Here is a 26,943-nt window from a genome sequence, read left to right as displayed (position 1 = left end):
TCAACATTTGGTAAAAGGGAATGAGAAAAGGGAAAATAAATCGAGGAACTTGTTCTACTGTGTATTAAGTGTATAATGTAGGTACTTCGTTTTGAGGATGCTACTGGATGTAATGGACGGTTTTGATTTTAATTTAATATTAAACAATTGCGTTATAATAAAATAATTAATTTTTTAGTTTTAAATTTTTTTTTTTTTGATTTTATGTATTTTTGTATATTTATTGATTGATTTATTTCTTTGTATTTATTTGTTTACAAGTTGTAAAATCTCAGTAATTAACAGTTAGCATATACTGAAGATACAAAATTTCATGTTAAATAAATTAATATGTTTAATTGCAATAATTAGGTACTTTGATAAATTATCAAATCTGTTTTTAAAAAAAAGCCGACTATTACAAAATAAATATTTTCATTATAAACATTTATAATTAGTGATGTTCAGACAGGCAACCAAGTATACCTAACCTATAATGCAACTGCATACTATGTTCTTTCGAGATGGGGTATAAAATGCAAAGTATTGTAGGTCACCATAGGAAACTTCCGCAAATTCCAATAATTAATTTCTGCAGTGGACCATAATAACAATACAATGATTTATTCAAATACTAATTTCTTCCCCTCCACCGCACACACGTGCAACGCGCAGTAGTTATATACCTACCGCCGCAACTGTCACTCGCGTACTCAATACTACGTTCACTGCTCTAACGATAACTTTGTGATAAATTCGTTATTTGTCGTACGCTCGTCTACGGCATCATAATAATTCTTTCGTTAGTGTAATTTGTACTATACTTCTTGTACATCAGAAATCAATAATCATAAAGGTGTGTGTGCGATTCGTTTAAGAACAGCACCGCCCGTGGTTTATTTTTTTCCTTTAAAAACATTATTAAATTCCGATCAGAAAGCGACCGCAAGTGACTTTTCGACGAAATACAATACAAAATACAGTATAATATTAACGTCATGATACAGACTATCAAGTCCGGCGCGGTTGTGGTCTATGAAATTGGCTTCTTTTGCGTTTTATACGCGTCTATCACATCCGGTAAGTACTAATTACTATAAATAATGATATTTCTACGTGCATAATGTATACAATAATGTTGAATATATACATTTATAGTGTTCTGTACGTCACATAATATTATATCGTCCTAAAATTATATTATTTTTTTCACTGTTTGAAATTTAAAATTGTATTATTAAAACTGAATTTTTACTGATTTTACTGAAATATGGTAGTATCATTTAATAGACTTTCCATTGTATTTATTATGATAATCAATACATGAAAATATCTTTTTCGATATTCAACATAATATTATTATATTGTAGCTTACGGCAAAATTCTCTCACTGCGACCCATTACTATATATTGGTACGTTTATCGAAAAGACTACAATTGTGCGGAGTATAATATATAATTTGTGTAATATGAAAATGTATTGAGTACGCAGTGAATAGCAGATAAAGTACTATTAAAATTTGTTATTAATATTATATATCTATATTTAATTCCATATTTAATTTATTTGTTTTAAATTATTTATTTAAAAATAAAAATCTGAGGAAAATGCTTATAGAAATATTATCAATTTGATGTAAAAGTATCTTATACATTTTAATCGTAAATAATTTATTATTATTTACGTATAACAAATTAAACGGTTTGGAAATAGTGCATTTTGTGTATAATCTAATACAAAGTGTTTAAATACGAAAAAAATAAGGTGAAATGACCTATTGCTTGTGTTTTATACCTCACAAGATTGATAGGTATTTAATGTATGAACCATAATGATATATTTTTGAAATTTCAGTGTGGTGTACATTTATATAATATACGCACAGTTTCTTTCGACATGCAATGTTATATTTATCGTTATAGAACTTTTATACTTTGCTGACGGACTCCCCCATCTTTTAGGTTTTTTTTAATCTAGAAATTATGACAATTTAAAAATGATGACGTGAAAAAAAAAAGCTTAAATCATTAATTATACATACGTTTGAAAACTGATCGTCCTAACGTCGACGGCTGGTCGTGAAAATTTATGTTTTTCATCGCAGACTTTTTGGTTTTTCATTCTCGTTGCAGCTGTGACGGGGATTCGCGTGTATCAGCGCCTCTATGTAATTAATAATATTGTCTTGCGGTGGATATTATTATTTTTTTTTCCTGTTTTCTATAATATTTCCGTTAGTAAAATGTATTGTCCTGCAATTCCTATTAAAGTGACTTCAATAATAATAAGTCCAGGCAAAGCCCAGGTAACACATGACCTGTACAATTAGTATCGATAATTGAATAAAAATTATAATTTTAATTATTATAAAATAAGATGCTAAATACATGAATTTTATATAATATTGTAAAAACTGTACGATATAGATGCGGAATCTTTCATACTTATTGCCTTACCATAATAATATACAAATTGATGTAATATAACTAACTAATATAAATAACTCATTAATAATAATTGTGTTTATCGTTTATCATCTGTCTAAATTACAAAATGTTAGATGAAAATGACCTTTTTATTATATTTTAAGAAGAAGTTAAATTTAATAAATATTATAAATATTCTCCGACGAGCTACATAATAATATTATTTTAGTTTTTACACTATGCCATTTTCAACTAATGCTCAACTTACCATTTTTACTAAAGTTATTACTGTGGAAATTTTGGTTATATTTATTATAATCTACAAATAGTTTTTATAATAAGTTGAAACTAAAACTGTCTGATCCTTATAGCTAAACACTGAGGAAAATCCTCAACAGTTTTCAGTATTGTATGGAAGTAAAACTTTAAAATATAAAACCATATAATAATAATATAAACACAGAAATAAAAAACGCTAAGTTAAACTGGATTACATTTTAGAGGTAGATAATTGGTTTTTATGCAACCTTATTTTAAATTTCTTTTATTATAGAAATATAATTATTTTCTTTACTTTTTCGTTCCAACTGTCGTTGGATTATTTAATATTTCAAATTATTATATATATATATATACACGATGATAACGATAAATAATGTGTGTCGAGAGGACATAAACATACTTAAAATAATAATACATAACGACTCGAGAGTATTCACTACCTACTCGTTTAATTTTTTTACCGTTAAGGTAGTAAGATAATTGTTGTTATTATAGTTTGTTATACGTATTCAATAAACAGCTATTTATTTAATTACATTATTAGCCTACCTATAAAGAAAACGCGTAATATTTTTAAAATTATACATAAAAAAAAAACAATTTAAAGTTCAAGTATGTACTCGATATTCTACTTCTATCAACTAATGTTTAAATGTTTAAAATACATCATTATTGTGAAATATTATTTTGCATATAACCTACTTGAATTAAAATAGGAGAAAGCTAATTTTATAATAAGTGCGATATAATTCATGATAGATTATGTCAAATGAAATGAATACATTCAATTTTATCAATTTCGACAAAGCTAAAAACAGATAAATTGAACAATTTTTCATAAGTACTTTAGACGTTGAAAAAATGAAATCGCTTAAGTATGTGATATGCGTTTTGAGATAAAACGGTGCACTATACTCCACGAGAAAGCGAGCTCATTGCTTTCATATGACTCATTGTTTCGTTTACAGAAATACAGAATTTTAACTTTATTGTACAACTTAACACTCAAAGGAAATAATATATTAATTTGTTCTATCGTAAAATGCAACTTTATAGTTTATTCAGTTTGGCGAAAGTGCTTTGAACGAGAAAAGTTTTTCAAATGTCATTAAGTCATTACTATAAAACGCGTGTGATGTACTAACACTACTGACGATGTGATGTGCATACATATAAATTGTATAATATGTTACTGGTAAAGTATTGAATAAAAGAGATCTAAAAAATTCCCAATAGTACTTTATTGTCGTATAATACATTATTGTTAGTTTATATTTCAGTTTTATAAGATATTTTGACTTTTTGACATTTTCAACGCCCTTATACATGGCTATATGTTTATCGCTAGCAATCTTCTGAGTTAGATTTACAAACTTCATATTACGATGATCTATCGTAGGTTTTTTTTGATTTTATTTGTTTATTTGTGCAGTTTAAAGGGGAAAATGTAGAAAGGTTGACAAAAATCAAAATTGTTTGTCAAAATATTAATGATTAATAGCATATAGAAAACATAAAAACTAATACTTGTTGTTGTACTTCTGGCCTATTTCTTAAAATATTATAAAAAGCATGTATATATTTAATATCTTATAATATTAACTTGTAATTTACTAAATTATCCGATCGTTTGAAGTTCTATTTATATGTATTGAAATCATCATAATATTATTCTATAATATTATTCTGCTTAGGAATATTTAGTTAGTAAAATAATGCTGCTACTCAACAAATTAAAATTCATAATAATAAAACATAACATTTTTTTCAATACCGACGTCTTATAATGATTTCAGATCAATATGTAAAAAACGATGATAATTCCAAAATTGTTAATATTTATCGAGAAAATCACTGTTAAATTAAAAGGAATCACAATGCTGTATAATATCTACTTATATATTTGCCACTTATATTAAAATGTATTTGAAAAAAATACAATACATATTATGTATATAGACGCATTAGTGTTAAATAATTTAAAATATAAACGTTTTCTTTCAAAACTAATTGCTAATTACGGTATTGCATTGCATTTATTATGATGACCACCGATAATATGAGACTGGTATTCGATCAATTAACGGTAAATAACAATAATTTCTTGTATATACATAGTAATAACGGCCTGATGGTGGTAGGAACAGAATAATTTGCGAAAACTTCAATACATTACAAGACGTATATAAGTGTACAAGTATAATAATATCTTACCGAAACAATGAGATGAACGCACGCACAGCAATACGTGTTCCGCTGGGAGATTTTAATTCTGATTACATTTTCCGCAAAAGATTATATCGAATTGAAAATATACAAAACATACGGACAATGCTAACGCCGTCGTGCTTATATTTATTATTTGTTTATTATTATTATTACTTTTCCCCTCGATATAATATAACGGTATTAAACGCGAGGGAAACTAAGCTCAAGTTTTCGAAGCGCCGTCGTTCACAAAAGAAAAGATATAAGATCTTCCGAAAAGATACACAAAACTAAAACCATATTCGTGGCGAGAAAACTTTAAAGGTCGTCGAAAGTCAATAATATTTTTATATTTGCTACAATAATACCATGCACTGTGTTGTTGTATATGTACCTATACTGCAGTCGATATATTGTCGAAGAAATGAAGCTTAAATAGAATATTGCCGAATATTATAGATAGTAGGTACCTAACCTGACTTCGCGAAAGACTGCAGGCGAACTGAAAATCGTTAAAAATACATTATTTGGTAAACGGTTAATGCAAAAAAAAAAAAATATTTGAATATAAAAGTTTGGATTAATATGCTATTTGTAAATTATGGACATATTTAGGTACTTATGCATAGAAAATATAAAAAATATGCAATAAATATTACAAAACATGCACACATCTTTAAAAACAAAATATAAAAACTGTCAACTGAATAATCTCAAGTGATAAACATTAAATACGTCATATTTATTTTTTGTATATAAAAAAAAAAATTATGTCTATAGTATAATATAGTATATGTATTATAGTAATAAAACAATCGTTTAAAAAAATATCATTGGTTATTTTTTCAAAAAATAAAAAACAGTGTAATCAGTACTAATCACTACATAACTATTTAAAAAAACCGTACATGATTTAGTATAATTTCCTTCTGTTTTGTAGTATAAAAATAATTTTGAATTTTAAATAATTTTGACATACCACTACCGATGAAAATGTTGGTTTTTAAATTCACGTATTTGTAAACTTCAGTGGTTGTTATGGACCGTTGCCTTGTAATGTTTGAAAAAAACTTCTTAATATTACATTTAACTATTTCATCAAATGTTTACGATACATGCAACGTTCTACGACGGAATCTAAACCCTAGGGACACACAGAGTTTTTTTTTTTTTTTTGATGATCTAAGTCAACTATAAAAAAAAGAAGGTATTTACATATCCATTTGGGTCACACGGAATACCTACGTGTACCTATTTTGAGCACATACACATATGTTTGGTAGCCGTTATTATTAATCCGACGAATAATCACACATCGATCACTATCGACGCTTCCATAAATTAATAACTAATATAGTATCATAGGTGTGTATCCTAACCTAACCGTCAATTTTACATAAAAATCATAAATTTTACTATGATAGATGTTTGTAGGTGTATTATATTAGGTGTGCACACTCGACGTACAGTCGGTTCATGGTTTTTGTTTAAGGGGGGGGGGGAGAGTTTTCACTGCAGCCTTTTGAAATGATGACTCGGTCTAATGGTTTCGCTTTTATACCTAGAACACGGCAATAATAATATAACACATTAACATTATATACCACGGTATGCGACGTGCGGTTTCTATGCGGGGACCGAAGTCTGCAACAGCCGCCGTTATTACTGTGTTTTCCAGTCCACTAAATATCGCAAATTGTTTCCACGCGCAAGCATTTTATGTACCTTTGTTCGGCTAATGACAATACGTATATTATGATATGTATTTTATGAGTCGTTTAATCATAATATTATTTTGGTACAATAGATGATTTGATTATCATAAGTACTTATACGTCGTATACTTTATAGTTTAATTCGACGTAATATCATAATAGAGCAAATTATTTGATTTTCTTTTTAAGCAATGTAATTATTTATACCGTCTGGACGTCATGCAAATTTGTCGTCTAAAATATTACGTTATTCATAATCAAAATATTATTATCTTGATAAATATATATAATATTTATTTTTCATTCACGTCCGTGCCCACGAATAACATAAATCTCGTCAGTACCAAGAATCGGAAGCAGGAATGAAATCTGAAAATATCCGGATTATCTGGATTTTGTTCAAGACCAACTCAGCATTTTATAGTTTATCCGGATTCGTCGGGTTCTTTTATTTATTCATAGTTTCCCCGAATAGCATTGATTTATAAGAAGGTTATCATTCATGAATTTTTAATTAATTGTTTTCGGTTTTCTGAATAAATACCCATTTATGTATTTACTTACCTTTGATGATATTTTGATAACTTATACATAATAAGTAAATATATTTTCAAACGAGGATTATTTAGAAATTAAGATAACCGGATTTTTCATCATATAATATATCTATCCTGTAGTTCTGTGACCTATACGAGTATACTATTATAAAACATCTAAATTTATGTAATGGATATATAAACGCATTTAGTATTATTATACATTTTATTTTATAAACTATAAAAAATTAGAATTGTTTCGTTTTGATTTTACATTTATAAATTAAAATTGAAAATGTTACAGTAGTTCACTTACATTATATTATTATTATTATTATTATTATATACTTACGTCTCTGGTTTTATAAACTATTTTAATAAAGTTTATGGTTTTTAAGTTCTAATAAGCTTTTTGAAAAAATTGTTTAGGCTCACTGAACGGCAGAGGTAGAGGATTGATTCAGAATGCTCTAACCATGGGCGTTAGACAAAATAATGTCACCGGTCGCGACTGCGTGTACAAGCGAGATGCAGACGACACGTGTCCCGGAGAAGATATACTGTTTCATTACTACACGCTCAGGTATGCGAAAGTGAAATTGTACATAATAATAATAGTATTAACAATATACTTCATCACTATAATAATAGTGTCTAGTGTATATGAATGAATTTTATGTGACAATACGATAATAGTGTGTGCTTATACTTTATAATTTTATATAATCATAAATAATAATATAAAATAATATTATGATTGTGGCGAACACGGCGTGTTTATAGTTGACGGAAATAGTACCAAAACATCCGTTCGTAATTAGAATTATTGTTCGAGTATATTAATAATATGTTATTGCTTCGTACAAAACGAATTTCGGTTTCAACCGAATTTCTTATTTAATTTGTTCAAGCCATAACAATACAAAGATATTGCGGTTTATTATGCGAGTTATATAACATTGGAGTTATTACAATAATTAACCAATATTTTGTTCATAATGATGTACGGTAATATTAAATTAAGTTTTTGATTTTAAATATTCGTTTGTTTATATTTTTAGGTGTCGTTATCTCTGGGTTACCGGGCTCAATAATGCTTTGTGTAGGTTGTTTTTAAGGGTATCCAGATGGATTTGGCAATATAATGATGTATCTTATATTGTTGTGTGTGTAGTTTTTTAATGATTATATATAAAATTTTGAAAAAAAATAAAAACAGATGTTTCTTTATTTTTAACTGCCAGTTTTTTTTTTTTTATCACAATTTCAAAATTTTTAAGTACATAGTTGTACAACATTTTTTTTTAAAATTATAGTGGGTTCTGGTACCTAGTGCTTTATTCTCAGAAAATTTCGATGGTTAAATTATAAATTTAAGTTTAAGAGTTTAATAAATACGGTCCTCTAATGTTTGATAAATTCATTAATATTTTTAATTGAAATGATTGGAATAAATTAAATTTATTAATATAAAACTATTGATTAGTTTTTTAATTATCTTTTGATGAAATTCTATGTATTTTTATACATTTAGATTGATAATTTAATGACATACATACACACAAAAATATATTCAATTTTATACACAATAATTGACAAACATAGTTTATTATTTTTATTTTGATATACAATCATAGATAAAAGGGTGTCCTTAAAGACAATTTATACGTAAAAAAAATAGTACGTAATAGTTGTAAAGTACAATTTACTTACATAATTTTGATCACACATTATAATATGTTATTTATTAAATATGTAAATTCTATTTTTTATGATAAGAATTTATGAAAATTTAATAAGTGAGATCATTTAGTGATGTGAACTACAATGGTTTATACGAGTATTTCTTAAAAAATACTACTTAATCATCGATAAACAAAAACTCACACGATCGTGCCTTAGTGCATCTATTTATAAATATCACATAATTTTTGTTTCTGACAATAAAATACTGTCTGGGTCTGTACCGATAATTGTTGTCCACCCTATGCGGACTGCAAGCACACAATTCTAGGAAATACAAACCACATAAATTCGGTACGAATTTATTTTAAATCCATAATTATATGGTATGGAAATAATTTTCCTGAATTATACTGTGTGTACGTTGATTCCGGTTCTGAGAAAATACGGTGTCAAATAAAAACCAAGAATTCTGTGGAACTGAGTAAAGTTTTACAATGTTGTCATTGCTGTAAAAATTGTCTTGATAATATATTGTATTCGTCCGACCGGTAAATTTGATTGAAATAATTGTTCGGTAGCACTAAAAGAGCCGGCAGTGCTATAAATGTACATAAAAACGAATCGACAACAAAAGTACACCAAATGAATAACAATGTACAGCGATCATCCAATGCAGTGTCCTGGAACGAAGCCAACGAAGTCGTTTTATTACGATTTGCGTGTTGTTTAAATTTCCTAGACGCGCACAGTCCGTGTTTTAAGTGCAGAGCAGTGGCAGCGTGTAACCTAATTACTGTATAAGAGCATAGACGTAGTATTTTTCGATTTTGGCATTGAGACAGTTTTCACATTTGGAAATGGAATAATACCTATCGTTATGCGCAGCACATACACATTCGTTTACGAATACCTGCAGATATCGATAAACGGACAATTATTAACACCTGTTAGAAAATATTATAATCCTATTTATTTATGGACCCAGAAAGACGATGACGATCGAAATCGTTATCCCCGACCGCGAGATTCGTTTTGGTCAGACTGGAAGGATCGAGTCGACTGCGACTAAGATCCGACTGCCGAGGTAATCGTCACCAACTAAAAGAAGCCGAAAAAGCGTATATTCTCTAGGAAACTGGCCGAGCTCCAACAACGTTTCAGGGTTTGACTTATGTGTCTTACGACTTATTATACAGCATTTTGTGTTAATAACACTCGGTTATACATTTTTTAACTTGATGTTGTACATAATATTCGTTTCATAATAATTCTTTTTTACCGTATTACAACTAGCACTTTATATTTTTAATGTACAACGATATTTTAATGAATATTTTAACATTTAAACATTTAATGGAAAAAGTTATTTTAGTCAGTGTAATATATATCGAAAATGGTGACATTCGTGTTAACAAAACAAATGAATATGAAAAATATTAAAAATGAATAAATAATTAAGTATAGTAAAAATAATGATACGTACGAGTACAAGTAATCAATTATTATAGCTTATAAATAATTAAAATATTTTATCAAAAGAAAAAAAGTTAATTAAAACAATGAATTATGTATAGAATTAGTAGAACATAAGAGGATTTAAGTAAATTATTTATGTATAAGCTAACGAGAGGTAGATTATGAAGTGGACCTGACGATATTATTAGTTTGTTTACTCGTTAGTCATCCATAAATAATTTATTATCTTATTATTATTATGTCAGATTATAATGGATTTTAATAGATTACAGCACGCAATAAACCAATAGTTATAATTAGATAAGATACTTAAATAGGTAAAATATTAAAATAACCGTGTTTTTAACTCTGTTGTACAAACTTAGAACGAAAGTTGTACTTCTAGTGAATACGCTTTGATGCACCTGAAATACGACTATTGGCATTGAATTGAAAACCAATAATTCGGAAATAATATTCGTATTGCGTATGCTCTGTTTACCTTTATAGATGGTGACAATTTAATACTGTAATCTATACGATTAAGGATATACAAAGCTTTGAGAGTGAAAAAAATAGGATGAATAATAATTATTCCAACAATTAGTATTGATCAGTTGGTAAATTAAGTCTATTTTATAGTGCATCTGATAAAATATTGATAGATGTCTTATAAATAATAATAAATCAAAAATTATCAATAGCGAAGTGTGTTTATTGAGGCAATTGAAAATTGCTTGAATCATAATCATACGAAAGATTAATTTATCTATTTATGTATGTATGCTTATTAATGTATATGTAGGCACAATTAACTGATAAGAAATATTAAAATAATTTTTTTTTTAAATTTATTTAATATTGATAACATCGAAAAAATAATTACTAAGTACAGTGTTATAATGCTTGGCAAGACTTATCGGATGAACGAAAATAAATACTGATATTTAAACTCGTATATTAAAAAGTATAAATAAATAAAATGTATTTCAACGAAAAATTTTTCTTTCTTATTTAATAGTTAAGTAATGTAATCAGACCGAAGTAATTTTTCAAACATCGCAGTTTAAAACAATATATAACTCCATTATCAAGTTTTTAGTTATTGTTTTATATCATTGTACTAGTTTGGTTTTGTTCATGAATTTTATTGTTATTTCCGCCGGACGTAGAATATCTAAACAAAGGCAACGGATTTTGTTAACTTTACTGACAATATTTGAAATTTCTTTGGGTATTAAATTTGTTATTGACGCAATATAATATATGTTTATGCAAACTTTATTAATTAACTTAAACGGCAGGTATGCATTCATCAGTAAAGTACCTCTTGTTGCTGCTATATCATTCGTGTAGAAACATACATAAATACGTACAATAGATATACTCTTAGCGTTTTGTTCTCAACATTTAGTAAAATTATTTAAATTTTTGAATTTTCCGCGTACTATTGGTCACTATCCGTGAGTTATCATGTTTTGTTATTTAATAACAATGTATTTGTTCTAAAAATGACTCAGTTAAGTATCTCAGTGTTGTTCTTGATGAAAAAATTACTTAATAATTAAAAAAAAAAACTCATTCAAGGTTAGACTAGAAATTCAGAATGAAAACTCTTTATCCATTAATTTACGATAAATCAACATTTAAAATTAAATTAAAACTCTTATTATACACCTCAACTCAGCTCTTGATCACCTACATCTGTCGACTATCATTGGCGTCAGCATCTTCTACAAGATGATTAAAAAGTTAAGACCTCCACCCTCAAAACAAATTGTTATGGATAAGTTTATGCAAATTTACAATAACAAAGGAATACACCTTCTACAAGACTAGATTAAAACCCAATTTCAAAAACTTTCATCTGAAACTATAAAACATCAAAAGGAACACGGTACTAGTAACCCAAGAGACCAAAATAAATAATACACTCTTGTGACCTCGGTTGTATGTGCCACAATACGTCACATTCAGATGACAGTAACAACTTACAACTCTAACGATGTCGAGTAACACATTAATATACAAACTTTATTTTGTATATTTAATCTTATATAATGTTGAAATATTTTAAGTTTGTATAAACTAATAAAAAAATACTACTTGTATAAGATTTTTCTGTCAAAAGTTGAAGCCGTTGTACTTTAAAAAAATATAACAACACAGGTACCTAAATATTATTAGATAAATATAATTACCTATGAGGCTACGAGTACATAAAATATTGCGAAAAACAGAAAGAATGTTGCCAATTCTAAATCGACGTAACCGGAAACCCACAGGTATACATTTCTGTTATTATGGCTGTAAAATAATACCTGCTATTAGGATACGATTCGAAAATTCCGTGAGAACTTTTGGTTATAAATAATAATAATTATAGTACGCATATTATTATTATTGTTCTGTACACATAACTGAGATTATTCAGATTCGGTAATTTAAGTTTACTTACACTACATAGCGTGTTTCACCACGCGTGAAAATGTCCCCGAAAACGATTGTTTTTTCGTGTGATTCAGCAATTTAGAATATCCCATTTAATTAACACCATATTGTTTGAAGAGAAATACATTGCTAATATCCATTATACTTATTAAAAGAGAATATTGATATTCATCGAGTGTCGATATGTATTTAAACATACATGGTTGATGGTTATGACTAGTTTCTCTAAAATTATTAAATTTAAATATGAAAAAAAAAAAACATTACTTTGTAAACACTAATCAACTGAAGATAATATTTTTGTTATATGAATTAAGTAATCTCAAGATTTACGCGAACAAAGATTACGTAGAGACACTCTGTATTATACGTCATTGATTTTGATTGGAATGTAAAAACTTTTCCGGTAAACCCAATATACAATTTGCATAGGAAATGTATAAGAAAAATGTGTACGCTGCTAAGTTTTTCCAATGTTTCATACGGAACACTGAACTATTTCTAAGCGAAAGATATTATGGGATTTAGATACGACAATTGATATCCAATAAGCCTGCCTGGAGTGCGCACTCTTTTTTAACATTTCCGATAGCAATATATTTTCAATATCTTCGGTTATGCACGGTATTGAGTCGCGAATAAATATTAAATATATTATTGGTTGTTCGAACGAGCACGATAATATATTCAAATTTAAAGAGCAAAAATGAAATCATTTCAACGGACCTACTCATTCTTATTTACGAGTTTCATATTGACGCACTGCTGAATACTACGGCGAACTACGTACACAAAGAACACTACACTGTTTTTTTGTCGCGTTATAGTGTTTTTGTTGTACGCAGGCAATCGTCGCGATCAGAAAAAAAAATGTCTACCGCGATGATTAATCGTAGCTGCCGAGGATGCGCGACGGTTGCTAAAACGTCATTATATATAATATCTCTGCGAGGGGAAGTATCGTATAGCTACGTTACGGTCAGAGCAGCGGACTAGCGTAGAAGAGGGGCTCTTTGGTCGCGGTCGGGTATGGCGAGTAGGCGGCATGCAAATACGACGCGTTTCAAAGTTTTGACCGAACTACACGGCGGTGTGCGCTGTCAAACGCGCTGGCGGAGGCTGATAGTGAGGGACGAGAGGAATTGACGAAAGAAGAGTTACACGCGATAGTGTGTGTATGAGAGAGAGAGAGAGAGAGACAGACAGACGAAACACCGGCAAAAGGCAGTCACGCCCATTCGAGTATCATCGAGTTTAAACGACGCGACGATAAACAGAATAGAGTAAGTTGTAGCCTTATAATATATTATATTATATAAGGACCGAATTTCCTGAAAACCGTTTTCTCCGGGTTTCCTTTGTTAACGACAACTGTGTGCATGTGTGTGTGTGTGTGTGTGTGTGTGTATAGCCATCGCGCTCGAGTTTCTCCGCCGTATAGTGTGTAGACCGTGTCGTCATCCACGCGCTTTTAGAAAGGTCAAATTATAAACACGCGTGTATACTCACTTGAGTACCGCCAACGCGGCGTGGTGGGTACATCGAGATTATACGAATTCACGACGACGACGGGTTTAATGCGTTGTTTTCATACAAAGACAGTTTTTAAAAATCGTCGACATAGAACAAGATATTTTGAGGAGACATATTGTTGTGGTTGTTGTTATACGTCGCGGCGTGTTTGCACGAAACCCCCGAAAATATTTCATCGCCCCGTCCGTCTCGGAGAAATGAAATATTTCGTTTAGGCGATCGAAAATTACTCGCTGTTTGTCTATAAAACAGATTCGAATCAAATACAAATACTAAGGACTATATTTAACTTTAACAGTGCGTTTTGAAATTAGTTCGTGTTTGACTAAAATAAATCGAAAACAATGTTATCTACAAACTTTTAGAAAGTTTTAACTGATTTCTATTATCCTGTATCATATAGTGAAATAAAATTAAAAATATTTTGGATCTGTTTTAGTAATTGCTTTTGAATCACAGCTGATCGATGCGTCGAAAATAATATAAATTACGATTAAATTATTTCAATATTTTGAGCGTGTGACAATGATAGAAGGGTGTTGGCTGCACCGTAATATGCCCAACCACCACTTCAAGCCGAGATTTTTATCCTTTCCGTAACAGTTGTGAATAATTAATTTTTCGTTGACCGTGTATTTTAGTGATTTAATTTGCAATGACAATAGGCGTAGAAGAAAAACAAAAAAAAGTTGCTCGCAAGGAAAGCAACTGTTTTAAAGAATATTAGAATAAAATACTTTGCATTTTTAAAGCATACAACAATTCGCTTCGTGGATACAAATAAATAAAATACTATTATACTATAGTACTATACCTATATTACGTTAATATGCGATGGACACTAAGAAAAATATATTTTTATTGTTCCCACACGACAATGCATCTATTTTGCCTATACAATGAGCCGTATCATAGAAAAAAAAAAAAATAAGAAAAAAGCTGTCTGAAAATAAGTAGTAACTATCTCAACTTCAATGGTTGTGTACAATAATGTATCTGGATATGTCATAATTATTAAATAATATCTAATTATAGATCGATAACATAATAGCAACGATGATTTTTGTAATTCAAAATGCCGTGATATTGATAATGAAAACTATTCATTTGCAATTGGTTCACTAACAATTGAACCTTGAAAATATGTGTGGAATTGATGTATAAGAACGTATGGACTTGAACGATGACCGTTTTTTAAAAAAAACTGTGAAGTTATGACGATAGCTTTTATGAACCATGAATATAATTTGTACACTTAGAAATAATAGTTAACAAAAACGTTTTTTTTTTTTTTTAATTCTTGAATGACATTTACACGAATTAATGTCTTTCACAATGACTAATCAATGATAAAAGTATGGGAATTAGTTTATATCGTTAACACAAATTTTTCTTATAGATTTTTGTCAAATAATATAATTTAAATTTATTAATTTGGTATGGGGATACTATTGGGGTGTATGAAACTTTGGAACATATTATATAAAAGTATACGCTTACCGAAAAAAAAAATACAACGTTTAGTCATCGAAGGCTTATAAGTTATAACCATTATAATGATATTGTACGTAACTTATTTCTCAAACACTAACGTAATTATGCAGTATTAATGTATAATATTCCAGGAACACAGGTGGTGGAGGAGGAGAAGGGTATTCGAAAACGCAGAAGCAACAAATCGAATTCACATCACCCGCCTGGCTACACTCGAGCGGATGGGATCGTTCACTGCACACGGTGTTAATTGTGCACGGCTACGGAGGGACGGCACAAGATTACTTGCCCGGTGCCGTGCTTAGAGACGGTTAGTACAGTGATAATTTCGTTTTTACGTTAATCGCACCATTTGGCAGGGATTTTCGAGATACACGTCGATATCAGTGCGCCTATACCATTGATTTTCAATCGGGGTGCCATGAACTTAGTTTATGCACGTAATTGTTGAAAACATGAGCATATTTGTACATAATGTTATACGTACCGTATAGTATACCGTGTGGTTTTGAGAAAACGTCCAATGGCGTCTGGATCGAAATAATGTCGAAAATCACCGGCTCAGATACTCGATGTAAACACAAAATGCACAGGTTTTAAGTATCTAACGATACCAGATACTCGTATTACAAGTATTGTCAAATAAAATACTCGTTACTTCCATTTAAAATTTAAACACTAGAACAACATATATATAATACTAGCTATCCCTGTGCACTTCGTTGCCCGTACCAAATGCATCCATGTTAGGTTGGTTTGCCTAATGATAACATTTAGCGTGAGTTTAAAAACTATTTTTGGTTTTCTGATTTGGCGTATAGATGATATTTTCGACATATCAACTTTACATAACTGTCCCGCTCATTATTGTATTTTTTTCTATTGATTAACCGACTATGTATCATTCGTTAAAAATAGTCTTTTATTAAAAAATCAATTAATCGCATAGCCCTAAACATAATAAAGAGGTAATATATTGAGGTCATTAATCCGGATAAAAACTATCCTATCTTATGACGGAGACAAAATTATACACATTGATCATAATTTTATCAAAATCAGTTGAGTAGTATAATAAATTCAAAATAATAAATGTGTTATAATTTTTGAATAAGGGAAATATAAATATATCTACTTACTTTCTCTTTATCATACGCTTTAAAAATTAAAAACCAGAATTATGAAATCTACATTATTTCAGGAGATTTCGCAATGGGTAAATCCTCACGGGACACTCCGTATATACTACACATCGGTTGTATACGATGAAAAAAAAAATGCTGGGTATAGATTGAGTCCAACTTTTCGGCAATTAAGATTATCTAATAATAGTATAAAAATGTTATCACATTTTTGTATATCCATTGGGGAAATTGTATTTGACCTACTAAATTACTAATCACATCCAATTTACTACCAGAGCCTTAATTTAAATTAATAATCGGAACATTTTTTATACTAGAAAAATTATTTCAGCCATACGCACACAAATAAAAAACATTCTAAAGTCAATATAACTTCGTTATAATCTAAATAATTATTATTTTTGGCAACGGAAATCAATAGAAAATTAGTGTAGAGTTAATCGAATTTTCCCGTACAGTCAACGCATCGTTAAACTTCAATGTTACTTTTCGAAACGAGTCACATGCATTTAAAATGGTTTATAAACAAATAATTCGATTTGTTCATCTCTCTTGAGTTTTGACTTTTGAGTCAAAACAGCCACTGATATCAGAAGGAGAACCACTCTAAGGCTGAGAGAAGCATTAAACGCAGATTCAATGATACCACGACGAACGCGTTTGACGTAATTATTTTCACTCGAGTGTGTTGACTTTCGACAGAATCCTCATTTGCTTTATTAAGTTTTATTTCACTGGTCTCTGAGGTGATGGAAATGAGGTCTATGAATTAATTTGCTTATCTTGCTCTGGATATTATCTGACTTTTATGTACCTGTACTGCGGTCATAATGTGATTTAAATGTTTTTAAGTGTGAGAAACTAAATAATGTATATCTCTCTAAAAAAAATAAGTTTTACAGGTTGAAAAATTAAATTTTACATTAAAACGTATGGTAATATTTCACACTTTGAGGAAGACCTTATACAAATCGTTAATCACGATATAATCGCTCTAATAAATGTTTACCATTTCGTAACAACATTAGATAAGTATACACATATTACTTATTTACATAGTATTTACATATTTGTACAAGACAGATTTCACTAAACATTTTTATTTTTGCTATTTCAGTATTAAACGTTAGACGCGTAAATAATAATAAATAGGGCGAATAGAAAATTGACATACAACAGTGGAAAACAATAATAATATACTTTGGATAGGCAAATCCGTAAATAATATTTACCTTCACAGAAAAACAACCGTAAACTGTTATTTTCTGTTCAAACTAGCTCGGTTCTCGAACATCCGTTTAATATTATGTATGCACGTACACAGGCATATTTTTGTATGCATATAACGTCTGAAGACTGAATTATGTCTTTAAACTTACATTTGATAATATTATATATACCACTGCATGCCTGCAAACAGAGTGACCGATTTAACCAGCTCTCAATTGATTAATATGATTTTAAAGAAAGATAAATTAAAAGAGACTATTATTTTTATTTTCTATTGTGGTTTCTTAATAACAGATCAAGTATTTAAGTTTTCACATAACCTAAAATATTTTAATGGATAGATATGTCTACATACAAATATCTGCGAATATTAACACAATAACTTTCATAGTTAGCTTCTTAAAATGTATGATGCATTATCGTTCACCTTTTGCTCTTGATAATATTTTTACACAATAAAAAATAATAAAAAAAAACGAAGGAATGTAGGGAACCGCTATAATATATTGTACAGCAGGAGTCGAGTGTACCTGCTATCATTGAGTAGATCTGTAATGGATGTGTGAAATTTGAATTCAATGATGAAAATGAATACACGAAAAAGCAATTTTTAGCGAAACTTAGGAATTATTAGATTTTTTTTTGTAACCAACATATGTTACTAAACAATTGTTTCATTAAAATTTTAACAAAAATGTTTTTTTAGTTTATTTACCAATTACTTTTAAAAGTATAGAAAATTTCCAATTTTTACTGGTTAAAAATACATACTTGTTCCAGTTTTCAAGAAACCTCCATAGACGTTGATGATTAAGCATTATGTTTGCTAGAAAAAGTGTTTTCAGCCTCATACACTCACAAAAAAAAAAAAACAGCGCATACTCGTAAAAATCAATACATTTATCGCTCCGCTTAAAATCTAAAAATCCAAATTTATCCAAAAGCATTTAATCCTATAAAAGTTTATTGGAAGAGAGTATTAGAAAAACATATTTTTTACAAAACGAATTAAGTCTACTCGTGATAATAATAAAAGTATAGGTTCGGGTTATGAAAAGTTAAATGGATGCGCTCGGTAGGCATGCGGACAATTATATGGATGTTGTAAGACGCAACTACTGTAACGATGATAATATGTTTTCTGGTTTAAATACGAGTGCCTATGTGCACAGTGAGTACGTGAAATAATTTATTTTTGCCGTGATAATGTTTACTATATTTAACGATTTGACGCTGATTGAGCGCGTGTGAGATGATAAAATAAACGGATTTAAAATATTTTATGCAAACTCAATGAAATTATATTATATTGTTATTATGTATCGAGTAGGTGCAATACCGGGATGGAAAAAACCAACTTCGTACCAATGCAATGATTTAATATTATGTATACAGCTGTTGTTCGGATTGTTGTAGTGTTCGCGTTTGAACACTATACATATACCGAATAAATGCAACGCAACCACGATTGTAAATGCTAACAAAACACAAATTATGATGCACACGCGAATAAGTGAATAATAAAATCAGTATAAATCATTATTGCATCGAAAAATATGAACGTTAAACTACACATTACTTTATATTTCAATGTACTTGTACAGAAACTCGGTAAGGTGTGTAATCTACAAACGCCTCTACGGCAAGGCTTATATTAAAATTATTAGAATAAATTACCTGTATACATTTTTACTCAACATTTAGGTTGGTTTAAATGCTTCAATTCATTCGCATTGCAGATGTATATGATATTATGATACGGATTTCATTTGTTTTACTATAGATAAATATAAAAACACAAAGATAATTTAATATGATATGTTGTTGAATAATTTACTGATAAAGGGCTAACTACAATTTTTTTGTTGAAAATTATTCCATTTAAAATACAATAATCTTATAACTAAGAATTTTGTGATTATTTTTTCTCTAGCATAAACTAACGATGTATGTAATTTCACTTGAAATTATTTGAAAACGTATTTAAAATCGTCGTTGTCTGATTTACAGCGTACTTGAACAACGGAAAGTACAACGTGTTTATGGTGGATTGGAGCAAACTGTCGATGATCCCGTGTTACGCGGCTGCGGTTCACAATCTCAAGCCCGTGGCCAAGTGTATGGCGGTTATGTTGACGCATCTGCGAGCCGCTGGTCTGGACATGGACCAGCTCACGTGCGTAGGGCACAGTCTTGGCGCACATATATGTGGAATTATGGCCAATTACCTACCATTTAGAATGCACCGTATCATAGGTATCTATCTGCAATATATATATGTATAAAGTATGAAAAAAGATCTGGAAAGGTGAAAAAAATAAAATGCCAAAAGTAAACGTTAAAAAAAAAAAACAATGTCCTTAAAACAAAACACTTATCGGAAAACACAAAATTCGTCATCGCAATAATATACTCGAATAATTATATTACTACACGTATATATTATAATATATCATACTATAATATTAGTACTTATTATATTAAGATAATCTAACCTTACCTAACAGATAATACTATTGCTCTTTAACAATAATTACGTATTGAAATATGCTGAACAGACTAAGATGTCAGTATAGTCCTTTACATAGTAGGACTTCTCAAATTAACAATTGACTAAAACTCAAAGTACAGCAATCAATCGGTTTTAATTTTTCAAACATTTAGTAAAAAATAAACTGTATGGATACCTTATTTTCACGGGTATATGCGTGGTACCTACTGTTGTAGTGATTTATGCAACTGAGTTTATTTTAGTTATTACGATCACTTAATTTGTACAAGAAACCTAATTTAACCTAACATATTTTAGCCTTTGGTACAAAATGTATTATCAAATATCTGATCTCGATTTTAACCGTACGTCCACCATGTTATAGGGGTGGATCCGGCGAAACCATTAATTCGAAATCGAGCATCTAGTCGATTGGATTCTGGAGACGCAGACGTCGTGCAGATCATACACGCCACGTCTAAATACGGTGATTCGAAGCGCATGGGACACGTGGATTTCTGTCTGAACGGAGGACGTGTGCAGCCATTTTGTTTGAATGCTTCCGGTAAGAACGTGCGTGGAATATGCCATGAGTAATCGTGATCGGTCGTGTCAAAATATTACAATAATAAAATAAAACACTAACAATAAATATGATGGAAATAATTCGAACCAATACAAAATGTATACCCGGCAATCTGCAATGTTATACTGTTATCACGAAAACACGATCCAAATATTCCAAAATACAATATTGACACCGCGGTGTTTAGGCAAGGCCGTGGGGAGAGAAGTAAAAATAAAATACATATTTGTATTTTCCAACATAATTTCTCTAATTAAAATCATATTTCTATATAATATCATCTATTTTATCTCGTCATAATATTTTAATTACTAATTTGTGAAAAATTAAGAGAATATGGCTTCAACGCTTTTGTAAATCAAGTATAATAAATACATATACTTTGTAATAAATATTGAAAAAGTTTTTGTTTAAAAATTCTGTAATTTTCGCAAAATAATATTATTATTAAAAAATGTAATAATTAGTTAATTTATGTTGGGCCTCCAAATATGGTTGTTTGGCTGGTTACTTACCGCGAATAGTGACCCTGAACTTGTTTTGCTTCACACTACTGTGACCATTCACTTTATTGTGAATGGGTTGAGTTCAACCTAAATGTAATGATTCAGTATAGAAGTTTACTCTAACTACAAGACTTACTTTCGATAACGTTTGGTAATCTTAAGGAAAACATTTACTGCGGCCCCTGTAACTAGTGCCAAGAATATTTTTCTCAATTTTATGCGATCTAATAAAATCTTTTGTACTTATTCGTGGCCTGTTACAGACACTGAACTGTGTGGTCACGCGAGGAGCGTGTGTTACCTGGCCGAGAGTTTGGACCCAGACACCGCTCGCAAAGCGGTGCCGTGTACCAGGAGATGTTTGCAGGGGAGTGAAAGTGGTTCGAGTTTTTCGATTGTCAACTCTTTTGGCCAAACGCCGTACGTCACACTGGGCCAACACACACCTGATGAGTAAGTATTCCGTTTCATTTTCAAACGCTTTACTCGCGTGATTTTATTTTAAACGATATTTATATTATAACGATTTTTGTATACCGATTTCGTGTTACGCGTTATATTTATTTCGGGAGTGTACTAAGATTTCGATAGAAAAACCGCGTACTGATGTAAATCGCTGCTGTATCTCCGGAACCCATAAGAGTTTTAAAATAAGTAGTAACATTACTGCAATGAAGTTATTTATTTTTAATAGGTACGTTAGATTTTTTTTTTCAATTAATAAAAATATGAAGTAATTTATTTTCTGATGACTAATTTATTAAACATGACGCTTTGCCACGGTTTTAAGCAGAGAGAATTTGAAAAACAGAAATGTTGTGTATAACAATATAAAATATAAATATTTACGTGGTAATTCTATAATAATACTACCCATACGTTTAACGAGTTTTTTATTTCAGGGTGAACGGCGTGTACTGCGTAACCAACTCTGACGCACCTTACTGTTCGAAAACCAGCGTCAAGGGTAGTCCGTACTGCTGTCCGCCACCGTTTTCGGGCGGCCAACAGATTAACAACGATAATATCGATCACACGATGCGTTTACCCGAAGACGTAGACTACAGCAACAGCAACAACAACTGAAAACACCGACGAAGGGAGGAAAAAATAAATATTGAAAACGCCGAAAAAATCATGAGACGTCTTAATTTTATTGTCTTTACACGAAATATACAAAAGATCAAATATTTTTTTTTTAAATATTATATAAATCACATGAATAAATGTATATATTTATTATTTGTATGTTTGTGTAATTGTACGACTCCTATCTATAAATCGTGTATTCAATGAATCGCGTTACATATAATATTATCATAAACATTATAATATGCACCTATGTATGGCTATAATACGTAACTTGAATTTGAGTCCGAATGTCGACGAAGCGCCATAATAAAATCTAAAAATTTAATAAATCGACGTCGCGTTAACGCAATTTATTACATTAGGCGTAGGTATGTTACATCGTTGCATTATTGAAGTTGCGATTTGCGGACAGCGCGGTAGCGGCGTATCGATTATCACGAATATCGTTGGCTAGAAAGCGAAGATAGTGAATTTTTTTTTTTTTTGATATTCCAGAAAACCGAGAAAACCGTTTTTTCCAGCCCACGGTTGAGCGACGATATCACCACGCAACAGTCTTAGTAAATAAATTATATTATTAATACACGCTATAAATCATTTTTGTTACGAAAATGGATTAAAAAAATAAATCGAGACGGCCGTAAAAAAAAAAAAAATGTTACGTCGGTCGGTCGGTTAAGGTCTATCTTAAAAACATTAATCATTTGACATATTGCACATAGATATATACGCATACAATACTATGATAATTTATATTACGTTCATAATAATATATTATACACACAGTTAAAATAAAATGAAATGTAATGTCGAAAAATAAGTACATTTCCCTCCCTATTGTCTTGCAGTGGACTGAAAATAATGATAAAAAGATTACCAAAAAAATATTGAATGAATATTTGTTCTTAACGCGACAGTTACAACAAAGCTATGCAATGTAAAATAATAATAATAATAATGGTAATGATAAAAGAAAAACATTTCGAGCACGACACTCGCGTGCGCGCACGGAATAAAAGAACTCATTAGAAAAATATTAAGTCAAGTTCGAATGATTGGACGATGGCGTTGAAAATGCGATATAATATTTATTTGCTTATTTTTTTTTTTTTTAAATAACGTTTTAAATTATTGGTTAAACAGTAACATAAATAAATAATGTTGATGTATTTATAGTAGTTAGGTAACTAATACTGCCTGAACTTAAAAAAAAAAAAATCAAAGACAACAGTGTTTATACAGTTCAAGATGAAACGAAAAATATATTTGAAAATATTAGAAAAAATGTTGTGTACTGTAATGATGTTATACTCGGAAAACCACGGTAGCGTTTAAACAGTAACGGATTCCCTACACTCTTTACATTTCCCCTCGATTTTCCGGCGGATGATCGTCAAAAAAAAGTAAATATCATAAACCCAAGTTCGGCACGTTTAGTTTGTCACTCCTGACTATAGAATATTATAATATTATCAAAGTTATAGAAACAAAAATAAATTTATATTATTTATATTGATTTTTGTACAATATGTAAATGTTATACTTACTTACAAAGTCGAAAAAAGACACGGTCTCCTGCAAGTGTAGGTTAGTATTCTTATTCGTCGGAGCATTTTTTTTTATTGAAAACTGCCGATTTTTCCAGGAACGTTTTAAAAGCTATATTGTTAAGTGGGGGTAAATTAAAACACAAACAAGATAATATTACGTTATATCGTAGTGCCTGATGAATATGATGCGACACAGTGTTAATATCAATAAATTCGAATTCGAATTTGTATGAGTACTATTGAGCTCGATCATAACAAAAATGCTAAAATGTAGTGATATAAATGTTTTTTTGTAAGACTACGCTACTAAACATTTGTAAAGAATATATTTTACACTTATAATAAACCTATATTTTCAACTCGCAGTTTAGTCATCCTAGAAAATCGGCAGTTTCAAGTATACATATCGTAATTACGAGTGGTCCGCTGAATCTGAATTTCATGCTGAAGAAGACCATACGTTTTTGCCACTTTGTACATAAGTATATATATATATATATGCTTAATACTTAAACGTACATTTTATGCATTAATATGTAGAAACAATACAAATAAAATAAAATTTAATATAATTATAATATGTACACTACACAATATTATAAAATAATATTATGTAATAATTGTTATAATATAATAAATGTAATACATAATAGAAATTAATCATATTATACATAATATTATAGGTATATATATACTATATATTATTATATGTAAATAATTTATTATGTACAGGATTAAATATTTTTAAAATATATCATATATGTTGTATATATTATGTATGTACGAAAAAAAATATAGAAAATTACGCCTTGATACAAAACCACACACTCGTCGTCGTCGTCGTCGTCGATATTATCATCATATTATACATAATATTGTTATCATTACAGTAAAATTATCACGGCCGTCGATGCGGTAGCCATCATCACGCCGCTCTGGACCGGCGACGCAACACGTTTCTCAGCTTGTTGAGATTGTCCAGCGTGGTCCGGTCGTCCGGCGATATCCTCAACGCGTTTTGGTAACTGGATAACGCCTCGCGGTGCTTGCCGTTCAGGTGCAGCATCGCTCCCAGATTGCTGTGACTGCTTGCGTCCTGCGAATACAACAGACGAGTGGTGATTACAAGACGGTGCATCACGTGTCACATTTTTTGGCGGTAGTTGTTAGTGTGGTGGTGGTGGGAGGATATTATCATTAAAAACTATTGGTAAAACGAGTAATAAGACGCTAAGCGACAGGTTTAATTGATATTTTATTTTATGAGAACATAATCGAAATATTTCCATATGTTCTTAACTCTGATACTTTTAATTTTTTTTTTTTTTTTTTATAAAAGATTTATGATCAAGTCCTAATTTATATTTTCTATTCCGTATTATTTACCTTATAACGTTTGGGATAGCAAATTAATTTTGTTTATTCAATAATCTACACACGATAATTTCATACCTCATGCTTAATTCTGGTTATAAAAAAATAAAATAGAACATTTCATTTATCATAATACGTAATTTGTTTAGTTCATATTTATTAAAAGTTTTTTATTTTATCAGGTGGACTATCAATGAGCTGTAAATTGTAATCAACTATTTTTTTAACTTAATGTTAACCTAAATCTTTAAGTATAAAATAAATAAAAATTCATGAAAATATAAGTATAATATTATAAAATAAGAATGGTTTACACAATTTTTTAATAGTGTGTGTGTGTGTGTGCGCGCGTCAACCAATTTTCGGATTGTATACATTCAAAATGTGTTTGAACAATATAGTGCACGGATGGGATGCCAAGTAGCACAAACATGAATCCACCAAAATTAAAATTTTAATTAATTGGATGAACAAAACTAAAAAGCGACGGAAAAAGAATAAAGGAAAAATAAACGGTTTCCCTCAGATAATGCGATATTTATCGTGTGTGTTAAAGCATTGTATAATAACGGTCACACAGAAATGTGATCACCGCGATAGGGCCGCGTTATTACACCAACGTGCAGTATTCTTATCAATATTCAAAATGCTGTTTTCGCAATAACAGTAATCGACATGAATGGTTGCGGGGCGAGTATATCAGCTGTTCGTATCTTTTCGAACTCACGAATTGCTCGCGACCGTCCAAAATAATGCGTGTATATGGTTTGGTACTATCGTTTTGCGTTTGCTGATGATGTCAAACAAACATCGTAAAAATATAATATATTTATAGGGTTGGGGTATAATATTGTATTATGTACGGGATGATCCGATTACATAAATCCGCAACAATATACATAATTCAAATCGATCAATTTTTTTTCGGGGAAATATGAAAAATATTACAATATAAATTATATAGGACGTTATAACTTTCCAATAAAAAATAATTGAAATTTTGTCGTAACGATTTTCTCAGTCGAATGAAAACTCATACCGTCAACTTGTTTGGCGAAGGACGTAACTTCAAAAAATGAATAAATGAGCCGACATCATTATCGATAAATTATTTTAATAGTTACTCTTATAAGGATTTGCGTCAAACTATATAAAATATCGTAATTACGAAAAATAATATAAATTAAACGGTCGCATCTCGTA

The 26,943-nt window shown here is 29.8% G+C and overlaps 2 protein-coding genes across 3 annotated transcripts in view; one reads left to right on the top strand and one right to left on the bottom strand.

The window, feature by feature from the left end:
- Window positions 1-683: 683 nt before the first annotated feature.
- On the top strand, window positions 684-23,095 carry LOC113555942 (phospholipase A1-like). Its single transcript, XM_026960579.1, has 7 exons — window positions 684-1,059; window positions 7,577-7,730; window positions 15,898-16,076; window positions 20,152-20,397; window positions 21,018-21,197; window positions 21,988-22,177; window positions 22,627-23,095. Exons 1-7 carry the CDS (start codon window positions 978-980, stop codon window positions 22,808-22,810), a joined length of 1,215 nt encoding a protein of 404 aa, XP_026816380.1. The 5' UTR covers window positions 684-977; the 3' UTR covers window positions 22,811-23,095.
- A 2,003-nt stretch (window positions 23,096-25,098) lies between these two features.
- LOC113556294 (protein O-mannosyl-transferase TMTC2-like) overlaps window positions 25,099-26,943 on the bottom strand; it is a 252,297-nt gene continuing 250,452 nt past the window's right edge. For both annotated transcript variants that reach the window (XM_026961148.1, XM_026961150.1), the window contains exon 12: window positions 25,099-25,462. In XM_026961148.1, the coding sequence (XP_026816949.1) occupies window positions 25,292-25,462 (171 nt within the window). In that variant the 3' untranslated portion in view covers window positions 25,099-25,291. The remainder of the gene's footprint in view (window positions 25,463-26,943) is intronic.

The sequence above is a fragment of the Rhopalosiphum maidis genome, chromosome 4 (genome assembly GCF_003676215.2).
Source record: "Rhopalosiphum maidis isolate BTI-1 chromosome 4, ASM367621v3, whole genome shotgun sequence".
Lineage (NCBI taxonomy): Eukaryota > Metazoa > Arthropoda > Insecta > Hemiptera > Aphididae > Rhopalosiphum > Rhopalosiphum maidis.
Note: the sequence above shows the minus strand (reverse complement) of the source record. Positions and strands in the feature narration are given on the sequence as shown.

Bases quoted from the DNA above. Each gene is read 5' to 3' on its own strand.
- LOC113555942 (XM_026960579.1), top strand. From the start codon at position 978: ATGATACAGACTATCAAGTCCGGCGCGGTTGTGGTCTATGAAATTGGC. The intron at 1,060-7,576 runs GTAAGTACTAAT...AAAATTGTTTAG, and splicing joins ATACGCGTCTATCACATCCG to GCTCACTGAACGGCAGAGGT. The intron at 7,731-15,897 runs GTATGCGAAAGT...ATAATATTCCAG, and splicing joins TTTCATTACTACACGCTCAG to GAACACAGGTGGTGGAGGAG.